The sequence below is a fragment of the Pezoporus occidentalis genome, unplaced genomic scaffold (assembly GCF_034315485.1).
Source record: "Pezoporus occidentalis ecotype Australia unplaced genomic scaffold, CSIRO_AGI_Poc_V1 ctg69, whole genome shotgun sequence".
Taxonomy (NCBI): domain Eukaryota; kingdom Metazoa; phylum Chordata; class Aves; order Psittaciformes; family Psittacidae; genus Pezoporus; species Pezoporus occidentalis.
In genome coordinates this window covers 1,337,491-1,351,895 of record NW_026916041.1, presented here as the reverse complement: position 1 = coordinate 1,351,895, position 14,405 = coordinate 1,337,491, and the positions used below count along the sequence as shown (strand labels likewise).

At 43.1% G+C, this 14,405-nt stretch overlaps 1 protein-coding gene across 1 annotated transcript in view; it reads left to right on the top strand.

Moving 5' to 3' along the window:
* Positions 1-14,405, top strand: part of ZNF704 (zinc finger protein 704) — a 101,242-nt gene that overhangs the window by 53,436 nt on the left and 33,401 nt on the right. The window contains exon 3 of the mRNA XM_062641555.1: positions 8,878-8,981. Coding sequence (XP_062497539.1) covers positions 8,878-8,981 — 104 coding nt within the window. The remainder of the gene's footprint in view (positions 1-8,877; positions 8,982-14,405) is intronic.

The window sequence follows — 14,405 nt, the reverse complement described above, 5'->3', positions numbered from 1 at the left end:
CGTGGAGAAGTAACTCATTCTCTGTGAAAGCCACATCTCTTTTGTCTGAAGTAGCTAACGTACTTGGGACCTCCCAGGAGAGCAGCAAGGAGGATGGCTGTCGGAAAAGGTAGATGTGCTAGGGGAAGTCCAGCATCAAGAAGAAAAGGGAGTATAGGAAAAATGGGGCAGAGCATCACAAGGCAGAGGGACTAAGATAACAAACACAAATATATGTATTACCAAGAACAGAACAAACTGGAGAACGAGATGGACCTAGCCAGAGGCAGGGCAGTGTATGCTCAATTTCCCTTTGATACCTGCTGGCCACAGTTCAGGTTGTATCTTGTAATGAAAAAGGTTGAATTTAAGACAACACTAAAGCTGACAGTAGGTTTAAGCCAGATGTGTTTTTCTGCTACCGCATACTACGTCAGTGGTTTCATTCTTTTAAATGGAAAGCATTCAAGTAATTAAAAACAAATGAAAAAACACCCATGGACTCATAGAGCAAGCTTACTATAGAGCACAGTGAATGTTTAATGTTAAAAGCATCTTGGAAAAATATTTAGATCAAGACTGCTTTTAAATATTCCTGATACCTCCTTTCAGTTTTAATCCATCTAAATTGACCATCTTGTATGTTTACAGTGTTTTATCAAAAACCCAAACAAGTTTCATAGGACTTCCTAGTCCATTTTTGTTAGCTGTAAACAAGTGATGAAGAGAATAGAAGTGGGCTCATATTGTTCACTGCAGGTAACTGAGCTATCCTTGTGAGCCAAATCAGAGAGATTTTATCAGGGACAGGGAAACAACACTGTCCTTACAGACATGGGTAAGATCATATCAATAACAGCCACAAGAGATGAACACGGATTTGCAGGATGATCATGGAAATGGGAAAAAAAAAAAGCCCATCTGAAGAGGTGTACTTGGGTGTTCTCCATGGAACATGTATGAATAGACAAAATAGCTGTGAGCTAGCTATCCCAGGTACTGTTGTCAGTGTAACCCTGCAGAACTAGTCCAAGAAAATGAAGATGTAGGGGAGGCAGGAGTGAACAGGATGGCCTAGCTCTGCGCCTTCCTTGTTCTGAAGCAGGTTTCTAATGGATTGAGAGGGGCAAAAACTCAACCAGTTGTGAGGTGCACCGAAGTGCGAGTCTCCTGGTATGCTACAATAGCAAGGTTGACCTGGAAGATACTTTACAGTGCTGTGACCTGTTGCCTATGTATGCAGTAGCAACAACGGTTTAATTTTTGGAAATTCCACTTTTGGGGATATAGTATCTCACCTTGGTGGGAAGCAGAGGGTAATCTCAGAGGTGTTTCTGCCTCTAGTCTGCAGATCTCTTTCAGCAGGACTGGTGGCCGGTGGAGAGCCTTGTCCAGAATCTTGAATGTGGCTTTTTTTGTTTTCAATGCTGTTTGCTTCTAGCTTGGGAAAAAAAAAAAAAAAAGGAACTGGAAAGCTCGGAAAGACCGACATATAAATAGTAACAATAAACTGAAACTGACCCTGAGGGTCAGTTTTGAGACTGATTTGATTTCAGCAAACTGCTCACCATTTTGTTCACATTAGTAGCTGTACATAGCAACAGGACACCATGCTTGTGGCTCTTTGATTTGGTGAGAGGAAAACTTGTAGGCTGTTTCAAGAGGTTCATTAATGTATACTTTATCAGAAAAAATTATTTTAATATAAATATTAATGCAGTTACATATTGTTTTGAAGTAGACTTACAGCAGCTTTTTAGAAGTAAATTGTGCTAAACAAGTTACCCATGTAGATGTGTTAGGACTGTATATAGGTATTGATATTATAAAACATATTTGAGAATATTAGAATTAAATTCATACAAGGTGGGAATCACAATGGATAAGAGGAAAGAAGAAGGAAGAGCAAAACATTTCTGGCCTTGTATTTAGTATTTTACTTTGGAAAAAAGACATCTGCTAAAAGGATATTTTCACCCAATCACTGGTAAAACAATTCTTCTCAAAAGTTAAGGAAGATTTACAGAGAAAACAGTTTTGTAAAAGGCTCAGTGAGAGCATTCTGAAAAAGAGATACTAAGGCGTAGAAGTGTTTGAGTGGCTCTGACTGTGGGTTGGGTGAGGGTGGCAAAACGTGCTGCTCTTTGGCAGCAGACTTTGTAGTGGGAACGCCAGCTACCTGGAGGCAAGGTAGCATCAGGAGGCATCAGCTGTCCTCTTAGCGCATCACAGAGCATCTTGTTACATTTGATGAGCTTGGACCACTGGGTTTAGTTGGTTGGGTGTTTTTTTACTTTTCCACCTTTAACCATTTTCAGCATGACAACTTGTGTTGCACTGGGCTGCACAGGACCTCTTTGGGCAGTGTAGCAAGTGGTCTAGCCCTTTTCTCTGAGGACGGCATTGGAACTGTGAAATTTTCTCCTGCGGATAGTACCCCATCAAAGCAATCCCATTTATGAGAGGGAATATGCCTGTGAACAGGCTAGAACAATAGCATCAGGCAAAGGCAGGAAAGGGGATGAACAGTAATAATTTGGGTAATGTTTGGAATGTCTGTTGCTTCAGGGTGCTATTGAGACCTGGTTTGAAGAGACTGAATTATTTACTCCATCAGCAAGTGGCCTTTAAAGTAGAGGAGATGGAAGAGAATATATTCCTATAAAGTCTTCAAGGTTTGTCCATAAGGGATAACCATTCTCTGCAGGGTTCTGTTATTCCTTTCTGAATTTAATTTTTGCCTTGCACTCATAATCTGTCAAGTGATTACCATTTATTTGATTGCTGTGTTTTGAAGCAGACGATTTCTATGTCATATCCTACTTCAGCCTCTGTGGTTGCCTCGAGGGCTCTTTGCCAGATCAGTTCTCCTGATATGTCACAGCTGTTTGAAAAGTAAAAGTTATTCATTGAATCTACGTTTTCAATATATAGAATAAATTGTTCCTGTGCACTGCAGCTTATCTCCCAGTGTTGAATTTGGCTTGCTTAACTGCTCCTGTTTATGCAGAGCATTTGAAAACTATAGATCATATCACCAGCCAGTAATGAGAGCAGTGTTTTACTTACCCATCCTCTCCCTACTCATCCCCCATGCACTGCATCCTGTATCCTCTGGTTTTACATCAGAGAGCAAGACCTAGAGTTCAGTCCTGTTCCCATTTGGATAGGTTTGAAATTTCAGTTGCCGTTAAGGAAGTCAGATGAGTTGCTTAAGAAGCAGTGATAAAAAGGCTGCTATGAAAAAGGCATTTTCCATCTGTTTTGCAGGCTTTGCCTTAAACTTTTCTGGGGAGTCTTGGAGGGCAGAGAATCTATTGCAGCCATTGGGCTGCAGAGAGGACAGCAGCAGCACAGCACATCCATGAGCTGTGTTTACACCAGACCACAGAAATCACAGTAATTTGGCATTCAACTTGTTACTGGTGCAGCTCTGCCAACACCCCTGAAGGAGAGGTCTGGTGTGGTTGTAGCAGCCTGCAGAGGTGCCAGGGACATCACTAGGTTGTAACCCATAGGGAGGAGAGGGACACTGGGAAAGGGTGCTTCTGAGGACATGCCTGGCTTGGGAAGCCATCTGTCCAGTGGTTTGAGGAGCAGGCAGGGATGGCAGAGGGAGAGACATGCTACAGCCCTGTATGGGAGAGCACATCAGCCAGCCTTTAGAACCTAAGTACTGCATTTTCTTGGTTTTCTAAATCTATAAAATGGTTGTGAAAATGAATTTATTATTATCCATCAAGTTTTAGTGCTTTTAGTGATAATGGCTGGAAAAATACCTGTTTTTACAGAGTCCTCTTTTTGTGGAGCAGTGAAAAGTGATGCATGGACTGATGCAAATTAAAATAATACTTTGAGAATCACACTTGCATTACACATCCCTTTCTCTTCAGTTCTGTTAAAAGTATGTTCTGTTCCAGGATGCTGAGAACCACTCTGTGAATGTCTCCCATCATCTCAGCTGATATGACTAATTTGCAGAGATTTTTTTGTTGTCTTTAAACCATTATGGTCCAGATCTGAAGTCAGTACCTGCGTCACTGATGACTCTATGGTCTCTTCTTGGGCTCTAATACACCAGCCAGACTTCCAAAGGTCCTTTGAATGAGGAAATTGCAAAATCTGTCATCTTGGCCAGGAGGAAGTGGAGAGCTTTGAGGTGGCCTTTGATGCATTTTTCCTTTATAGTTCAAGTTTAGTTCCTCTTTAGTTCAGGTATATGTGGTTTTTAGAAGAAAATTTCCTGTATTTGTGTAATAAGGGTTTTGATCACAATTAATTTCTAGCAACTGTTGGTATCCAAAAAAATTGCTTGTGTATAACAAGGACAGCAGAGACCAACAAAGAAAGGTCAGTTATTCTGTATGTGAATTAGTCTGCAAATACCACAAAGTGTGGAAAATGTTAATTTTCTGTTTTGCTGCAATGAGCAAAGGCAGAAAATCCCTAGCTTCTAATTAGTTCATTGTATCATTGTAGCCCAGTTCTCTCTTTAGATGTGTAAATAGTAATGCTTTCCTCAATACCACTTGAAGCAGCTCTGTTCTGCCTTGTCCACACTCATGCTGTGTTAGGGCAGCTCGGGAGCATAGGAGAGCACTTTCTATAGGATGAACCTCAGTGCTTTGAGAATCGCTGCACTGGAGTTAGAGGCTTCTGGTCAGTGGATAAACTGAAAGCTTTTGAGTTGCTGGCAGGGAAAATAAATTTGTCTGGGTTTTAATTTGCTTAAAATAGACTTAGTTGTCCTTTTGAATAAGGTCAGTTTTGTCAAAAACACCTGCTACCACTGTGAGTGTGTCTGCTCTAAGAATATTCTCTAGAAGCCTTAAAATATGCTTCAGTAAAGTACTGACCTAAGTATTTCCACTAGGAAGACCTGCAGGCTTTCTGATCTAAGGCAGGCAAATAATAAAAAATAGACTAAAGACTTCAAAACTAGAAAAAAAAATTACATATTTCTAAGGATTTTTTGAGAAACAGTTGAAAAAAAAAAGTTACAACCATAGATGATGGTGTAGCTGATAGAATAAAACCAGAAGTGTGGTATAGGTGTGTCCAGGTGGGAATAACACTTAGAAGGAGTGTGAAGGTGACAGTGGCCAGAGGAGGACCTGTGTGTCTTTCCCAAAGGGAGGACAGGAAGACATCCACTCACCAGGAGGTTGCTAGGAGGGAGGAATTGCATCAAGAGCTTTAACCATGGGTTCAGTCCCATAAGGAAACACAGGTTCTAGAGTGAGTATGCTGGCTGAGGAAACAGGACAGTGGGAGACTGGACGTTGTGTTGGTTTGGAGTTGCATAGCCTTGGAGTCATCTTGGGTCCTCTTCTGCTCATCCTTTGGAGCTTAAACCCAGCTTTTCTTCACAGAGAGCTCAGATTGAGAAAGATGGGCTAGTTTCTTAAATGATTATCAAAAAAACAGTGAATTCATCAGTCAAACCAAGGAAAGGATTGGGGCAGAGTGAAGGTAGTAACCAAGTTTAATTGGAGCTTGGCTATTAAAGCAAATGACAATTTTAATTGTCAGGCTAGCTAGGTTAGGGTGTTGCAGGGATCAAGCGAAACTGTTCTCCCTGCTGAGGAAGCAGGGAGACATGAAGTTGAGAGACATGAAGTGGTGGTAAAAGATCTGTCCCCAGGGTTCCCTAACTTCTGCTGCTTATGCCTCAGCTATTTCGCTACAATTCAGCTGTTGGCTTGGGTTTGGATTTACAAAGACTTGGAAATAAAGGATCCAGACATGCTTGGTCTCACATGGAGACTGGGCTGACACAAATATATCTGTCCAGGAGCTGGGAGATGGCATTTTGAGCCTGGGGTGTGGAACAGAGGAGAGAATAATCTTCATAGCTGATGTAGTAGATGATCTTACAACTGATTTAGATTTCATTACACCTAATAACAGTATAAGCAACTTCAGTCTGCAGAAAGTCACCTTAGCAATGGTGGATCAAATGGTTTGTGAATAGTCAGAATCAAGTAGGTTGGAAAAGACCTTTAACTTAAAGTCCAACTGTTACCCCAGGACTGCCAAGTCCACCACTAAACCATGTCACGAAGGGCCCATCTACATGGTTTGTGAACACTTCCAGGATGTGTAACAAACAAGTTGTTCTCCCCTCTGAGTGCAAGTACTGTTGAACAGTTGTGTACACGTTCAGCTTTCCAGCAAAGAAGGCTGGAAAAGACTGGAGTAGTCTTAAGGCATCAACTTTCATGTGATGCTGACTAAATGCAGATGGCTTAAGTGGTTCCTGTCTTCAGTTTTATGCTTTGCCTCTGTCTTGAAGGCTGCTGCTGCTGCAGTGGTGCTGGCTGAGTGATATATGAAGTATGTAAACATACATATTTCATATATCACATATTTATGAGCCAAACTGTAAAAACGTGTTTGGGAGCAGTTGCATGAGCCAGCTCTTGTAGCGGCTGAAATTCTTGTGGCTGGGAAGTACGAGCAGAGCATTCATTATTTGCTGGATGCAGCTGAGGAGCAGCAAGTAGTAAAAGTTACTGTGATTCAAAATGGGCAGAGAAAAAGCCCAAAGCTTTATTTACTTGGGCTTTCCATATTAAAAATCTGTTAAGTTGGATCAAGTAGAAAAAAGGGATCCAGTAACTGCAAGAGTGTGGTTTAGCATGGCTAGAAATGGCAGGGATTTTCATGATTTTTCTTGTCCTTTGCCAGCCTGTGAAGACTTCCATTTTGGGCGCGGATGCCAGTGCTGGCAATTATGGGGCATTATTGACAAAATTATTTGGAGCAAAGTTTAGTTTTTCAGAGCAGCAGTCTGAGTCATGGTAGAGGGGGAAAAAAACATCAATACAGAAGAGCTAGAATAAGTTAAAATTATAGACTCCTTGAAGGAACTTTGGAATTAGCTCTAGGTCTGCACTCTGACATCTTGACGCTAACTTCACAAATGCTTACAACTGCTGTAGTGTGATTTTGCAGCTCTGCAGAGCCCTGGCCAGGAGGGTGTTGGTCCTGTTGCCACACACACATAAGAGCTTTGTCGGAAAGATGATTGCAAGTGCTAAGAATCAGCTTCTCCAGCGGATCAGGAGCCTGTGGTCATTTTGTCCCCATACGTTGCAAAAGAGCAGATATTAGTGCCTCATCCACAGCTGGATAAGGGAGAAGGAACAGTTGGTGTAGTCTTGCAGGAGTGCGCTACAGAACAGCTGAATCCTTCTCACAGCAGATTTTCATACTGGGATATTAGGTAATTGGAAAATGATCCGGCAGCATTGATCTCTAAGAAATGTAGCTTCTTTATGTCATCCCTGAGGAAAGGTCTTCTGAGCCCAGAGGAATTAGGCATTCTGAGAGAAATACTCTGCAGGCGACAGGACCTGATAGGTGACACATTCAGGTATTAGCTGATTACAGCAGATATCCAAGACCTTTCCAGTACTTGATGATGACCATACGGCTGCTGTGCTTTTTTGCAAAACACTTGGCTGAAGGAAAGGAGGGTTTCCATGGATATAATTAGAATGCAGCAGGAACCATCATCAGTGTTTCAGTTCCAGGCACTGATGTGTTGCAGAAGACAGTCATGAGAACTAAGCTGTTGTGCGGCATGTAATATTCATTGTATCTGCATGGGTCCTTGCAGCCGCCAGATAGCAGCTGTGAACCATTTCATGGACAAATTCAAGGTTTGTTTGCTAAAATATCAAGAGGCTTTGACTGTTGAAGTTTGCAGTTAATGAGCCTTCCATCAGGTGGGTGAAATGAGATTCTGGAAAGGGGACTACAACCAGCACGTCCTAATCCTCATGGTGACTTACCAATCAATAGCCAATAGAAGACATCAGGTAGCTGAACACTTCTCATATTGGGCTGTAAAGACAGAACCCGATGGTTAAATAGAACTCCTGGCAAGCCACAGTGGAAATTTTAGAAACCCCTCAATGCAGAATAGAGGGAGGGAAAGCATCCTTTTGTAAGAACAAATTTAGTTTCATCTCTAGTAAAGAGCAGATGGTCTTGGATAATCAGTCATATGTCTGAAAGCAAATGTTTGTAAGAAACTATCTACTTTGATTCCAGTGTCCTGCAAGGATGGAGAGCAAAAGTTTGCTGAAACTAGTGGATTTAGTAGTTTTATTTTGGTATGTTCCCCCTTCAGAAATTTTACATTCCCTGTGCCTTCTCCTCTGACTTAGAGCTGGTTCCCAACAAGACCAAGCTAAGGCAGCGATGGATTCTTCTCTTTCCACCATCCTGCTTGCTGAGGGGCCCATTACACCTGCAAAAAAACCCTTCTCTCTGTCTCTATTTCAATTCCCCTGCATGGGTTTTCTGCCACTTTGATAGTTATTTTAAATAATTGGTTTATAATCTGACCAGGGAAAATTAGGATCAGCGTTTCAGAGAGTACGAGAAGGTTATTAGTGTTAAGCAGGAGCAACAAAGAAAAAATTGCATCCCTTAGCTCCAGTTCATAGTTATTCCTCACCACGGTGTAGTGTATGCTGTTAATTCTACTAGTAATCTTACCTGGTTTTGCATCTTTATGTCTTCATCCAGTAATTAAAAAACAACCCTTAAGTACACACTTAGCTCTAAGGATGTGAATAGCTGGAATTCTGAAGTAAAAAAAAAAAAAGAGGGGGGAGCAGAGTTGACCTTATAGGAAGATGCATTCTCTTTAGCCACAGCTTTTCCTATTTACCTTGAGCTGGTTTGCTTAAAGTAGCCACTTGCTATGCTCAGGTTGCCAGAAAACAAAAGCTTTGAGAACTCTGCTTGGTAGCTTGCTTCCACTACTGCACTGTTCTGGCTTAGGGTTTGGGCTGGTGTTAAAAAGAAAAAACAAAAATCACCACTTAGAAAAAGTTAAATATTTGCTAATGTGTTTCCTGCGCCCCGTTCACTGTGTTTCAGAAAATCATCTGAAGAGCTGGACATGGATAAAGTAACAGCAGCCATGGTACTCACCAGTTTATCCACCAGCCCCTTGGTCCGCAGCCCTCCTGTCCGACCCAACGGTAAGCCTGCAGAGCTGGCCAGAACAGGGGCTGCAGGGAGGGTGCAAGGGCTCTGTATGTGGGGGCTTGTTCCCAGCAGCTTTAGCCATGGTGGAGGACAGAGGGTGAGTGGCTGTCTTTTGGCAATCCCCTTGCATGCTGAGAGCCATACTGAGCTGTTCTCCAACCTAGTTAAGGTCTTTGGTGAAGCATTAGCAGAAATAAGAAGAAGCCTTTTCTGTAACTGTAGAGCAGCTCCAGTTTATAAAATGGGAGATGCCCCATTTCATAAGTGGGAGATGAGTGCTGCGGAAATTCTCCTAAACAATTGAAGTGCTAATTTTTCTAACAGTTTATTTGCAATTGCACATAGAAAATCATAGAATCATAGAACGGTTGGAAGGGACCTTAAAAGATCATCCATTTCCAACCCCCCTGCCATGGGCCGGGACACTTTCCACTAGACCAGGTTGATCAAGGCCCCATCCAGCCTGGCCTTGAATACTACCAGGGATGGCTCATCCACAGCTTCTCTGGGCAACCTGTTCCAGTGCCTCACCACTCTCACAGTAAAGAACTTCTTTGTTATATCTAATCTAAACTTTACCTGTTTAACCCATTACCTCTTGTCTGATCACTACAGTTCCTAATGAATAGTCCCTCCCCAGCATCCTTATAGCCCCCCTTCAGATAATGTAAGGCTGCTATGAGGTCTCCACGCAGCCTTCTCTTCTCCAGGCTGAACAGCTCCAACTTCCTCAGCCTGTCTTCATACGGGAGGTGCTCCAATCCCCTGATCATCCTCGTGGCCCTCCTCTGGACTTGTTCCAACAGTTCCATGTGCTTTTTATGTTGAGGACACCAGAACTGCACACAACACTCCAAGTGAGGTCTCACGAGAACAGAGTAGAGGGGCAGGATCACCTCCTTCAACCTGCTGGTCACGCTCCTTTTGATGCAGCCCAGGATACGGTTGCCTTTCTGGGCTGTGAGTGCTCACTGCCAGCTCATGTTCATTTTCTCATCAGCCAACACCCCCAAGTCCTTCTGTGCAGGGCTGCTCTGAATCTCTTCTCTGCGCAACCTGTAGCTGTGCCTGGGATTGCTCTGACCCAGGTGTAGGACCTTGCACTTGGCATGGTTAAACTTCATGAGGTTGGCATCAGCCCACCTCACAAGGGTGTCAAGGTCCCTCTGGATGGCATTCCTTCCCTCCAGGGTATCAACCGAACCACACAGCTTGGTGTCATCGGCAAACTTGCTGAGGGCGCACTCAATCCCACTGTCCATGTCAGCGATGAAGATGTTGAACAAGACGGGTCACAACACCCATCCCTGAGGGACGCCACTCGTTGCTGGTCTCCAGCCGGACATTGAGCCACTGACCACAATTCTTTGCGCGCGGCCGCCCAGCCAGATCCTTATCCACCGACTGGTCCATCCATCAAATTGATGTCTCTCCAATTTAGAGACAAGGATGTTGTGCGGGACAGTGTCGAATGCTTTACACAAGTCCAGGTAGATGAAATCAACTGCTCTACCCCTGTCCATCAGTTCTGTAGCCCCATCATAGAAGGCCACCAAATTGGTCAGGCAGGATTTCCCCTTAGTGAAGCCATGCTGGCTGTCACCAAGCACCTTGTTGTTTTTCATGTGCCTTAGCATGCCTTCCAGGAGAATCTGCTCCAAGATTTTGCAAGGCACAGAGGTGAGACTGACTGGTCTGTAATTCCCCGGGTCATCCATTTTCCCCTTCTTGAAAATGGGGGTTATATTTCCTTTTTTCCAGTCATTGGGAACTTCACCTGACTGCCATGATTTTTCAAATATGATGGACAATGGCTTAGCAACTTCATTTGCCAGCTCCTTCAGGACCCGTGGATGGATTTCATCAGGTCCCATGAACCTGTGCACGTTCAGGTTCTTAAGATAGTCTTGAACCAGATCCTCTCCTACAGTGGGCATAGGGTCTTCTTTCTCACAGTCCCTGCATCTGCCTTCCAGGGCTTGGGTGGTGTGGTCAGAGCATTTGCCAGTAAAGACCAAGGCAAAGAAGTCATTCAGAACCTCAGCCTTCTCCAAATCCAGGGTAGCCAGTTCTTCTGATAGCTTCTGGAGAGGGCCCACATTGTCCCTAGTCTGTCTTTTATTCACAGTGTACCTATAGAATCCCTTCCTGTTATCTTTCACATCCCTAGCCAAGTTTAATTCTAACAGGGCCTTAGCTTTCCTAACCAGGTTCCTAGCTTCCCAGACAACATCCCTGTATTCTTCCCAGGCCGCCTGTACTTGCTTCCACCTTTTTTAAGCCTCTTTTTTCCTTCAAATTTTCCTCAGCAGCTCCTTATCCATCCAAGGAGGTCTCCTGGCCCTCCTGCTGCACTTCCTTCTGGTCGGGATGCAACACTCCTGAGCTTGTAGCAGGTGACCCTTGAATATCAACCAGCAGTCTTTGGCCCCCCTGCCCTCTAGGCTGTATCCCATGGAACCTTACTAAGCAGGTTCCTGAAGAGGCCAAAGTCTGCTCTGTTGAAGTCTAGGGCAGTAAGCTTGCTGCACGCTCTTCTCACTGTCCTGAGGATCTCAAATTCGAGCATCTCATGATCGCTTCATCCAAGGCTGCCCTGGAGCGTCACATTTCCAACAAGCCCCTCCCTGTTGGTGAGCACGAGGTCAATTACAGATCACATCCATAATTTCTTAAAAGACTACTCATGGTATAGCAGAAGACACACAAAAAAGAAAAAATCTAAAAAGTTAGTGGTAATAATGTGATTGGTAATCAAATATAATGAATCTGGCAAGCCTGGCTGGAGTTACAAAAAATGTTTAAAATGTTATATTTTAGGAAATAGTTTAAATTAGGACACCCTTGTTAGGATGTCTCAGCATTATGTGGCTCTTGCTTTTCTTACTCACATGTAACTCTTAAGTAGACACTATATGCCCTCCAACTGTAAATAATCAGAGGACTTTAAGGAATACTTACAGATACAAACTAATAGGGAAGTAGTCTTTACTGTTCTTCATGGAAGCAGAGGCAATCCAGTGAGTAGTGTTCTTACAAGGTATTCATACCAAATGTCCCAGATTTAAAGATTTTTGGACAAATTGTGTGTTTTTTCCATTTCTTTCCACAAAACATTTAGCTTGAATTATAGCCATGAACACCCACGGCTCCTGTTTGTGTGCTTTTCAGTGCTGAAAACAAGACGTATTTAAGGAGTGCCACTGCTCAGAGGAGCCCTGGGAAGCTTCCAGTAGTGACATCCCCAGTGACCATCCTGCCTCAGGGCTGGAGGTTGCCAGCCCGGAGGGAAGGCCGGTGGAAGGGTAAAACAAACCTGTTCTCCAGATGCTCCGCCACAGCCAGAGCCACAGACAAAGGTGGATCTGTGCTGATGTGCCAGGCAGGGATTTGGAGTGGCAGAGGCACGCGCATGTCCCATGTTGCATCTTTGTTCAGAGGGAGCTGCTCTGCTGTGGGGCAAGGCAGTATCTGCCGCTGTAGACAGTTTGAGCAGACAACACTTGTCAGGAGCAGCAGTGCACATTAGCTAGCACCTGTTGGTTGGAAAGATGTTCCAAACAAGTCCTTTTGAATTGATAATAGGTAAATGGTAGCTGTTAACTGCCTTTGATACTTCTTCATGCAGTCTGAGGCTCTTTGATATGTCTTCACATAGTTTGTCTGTTTCTCTGAATCTGGGAAGACTAGCCTGAGAAAGTAACACATGTGTTTTCAGTAGTCGCAGGCAAGATTTTGAAGCTGTTTCTGGGCACCTTCTCCCTGAATATCCTGAGTGAAGACTTAATAGAAGACTTAAAGTGTAAAGATTTGATAATTTAAAGCTCATGTGGTGTTGCAAGGGTAGGCTCTGATCTTAGTAATATGAGCTACAAATGCACTAATGATTAATTCTGTCTACGTCCTTTTCTAAAAAGGGGCAGTAAGTAGCAGTGAAATTAAAGGAATATTTGTTTAAACAAATGGAATTTTGCCTAAAAGTATAAAGAGATAACATTAGCATATAGTATTAAAGTCTGATCTGTGCTGGAATTACTGGGGATGATCACCCATGTAAACTGTATCAGAGTTTGGCCCGTGTTTCCCTGCAGCTGAGTAATATTTGGTCTGGTTCTCTTTCACGCAACTCCAGCAAAGTGAAAAGAGCCCCCAAATAAGAGTAAGTTACATTTATTTATATTTTAAATTTATTTATATTGATAGATTTGTTAGTATTAATGAGAACCAGTGTTTGTTTTTTCCTGTTGTCAGCTGTATTCAGTCTTTTGTGTACTACTTTAAACATATTCTTGATTTACATCTCTTTCTCAGCAAGTTGAGGAGAAGCTGTAAACCCTGAGAATATGAAATATCACCATAAATGTGTCAGAAAGTAGTAGTTGAAGGAGTGCTGGTTCCTTTGCTTTTCTGAAGAAATGGACATTTTGACCTAGGCTAAGGTCACAAGTTGATACCAGATGTACTGCTTGGCTTTGGCACAAGACTCAAGTACAAATACTTACAAAACCAAAACCCACCACCATTACAGTCACATGAATGCTGTAATCATGAAACAAAGTGTGACATTTTCATGCGTTAACTCAGTAGGTACCAGAAATATTTATGTCCTTTTCCAAAGTGGAATCTGGGAGGGCAGGAGGAGATTGTATTTATGCTCTGTGTAAGTACGGGGCCATTTTTATGCATGTGTTTAGATGATGGAGCACTGTGTTCTGTTTTGTTAGCAGCTGATGTTAATGATTAAGGGTTTAAACCAAAATCAACTGAACTAGGAGAAAGGAAAAAAATAAAAATCATTGGTTTGGGTTAAGCTTTTGGTAGCAGGTGGTAGAAATTATTTTCTTGCTGATGTCATGAGTTAAATTTGTAAGAAACTGAGAAGGAATGAAGGAGTGACTTCTGCAGAACTCTTCAAGGCAGGTGCTGGCTTGAAAAGACTCCTGTCTCACACTTAAATAATGTTTCACAAAGAGATAAGATGTTATTTGCCTGCCAAGTCCAAAGTCGGGTATTGCACAATATGGTGTCATTGGGAAAAGTTTCCAGTGCCTGAGTTAGGGAGAAGCTGCACCTAAGCTATCCTTGCACATGTGCCCGAGCCCTGTAAGAACCTGAAGCTTCAGGCAGAGCCACCCGTGGTTGCACTTCTGGACACATTCCAGCCATGCCTTTGCTGAGCTGATGATCTACATAATCCTTTCCTGGCAAAACCCCTTTAGGGATTGGGAAGAGTGACATGCAAATGTTACTGTCACCCACCATGTTGTAGAGTAGCATGTTAGTTGAAGTGTCTGCTTGCCACCTAATGTCAGGGGAACGGCTGCATGGAGGAGGGGGTTCCTCCAGCAAGTAGGTGTGGAGGTGATCCAGCATCTGTGTCTGCTACTTCTGAAACCACATTCTTAATGATGCACCTG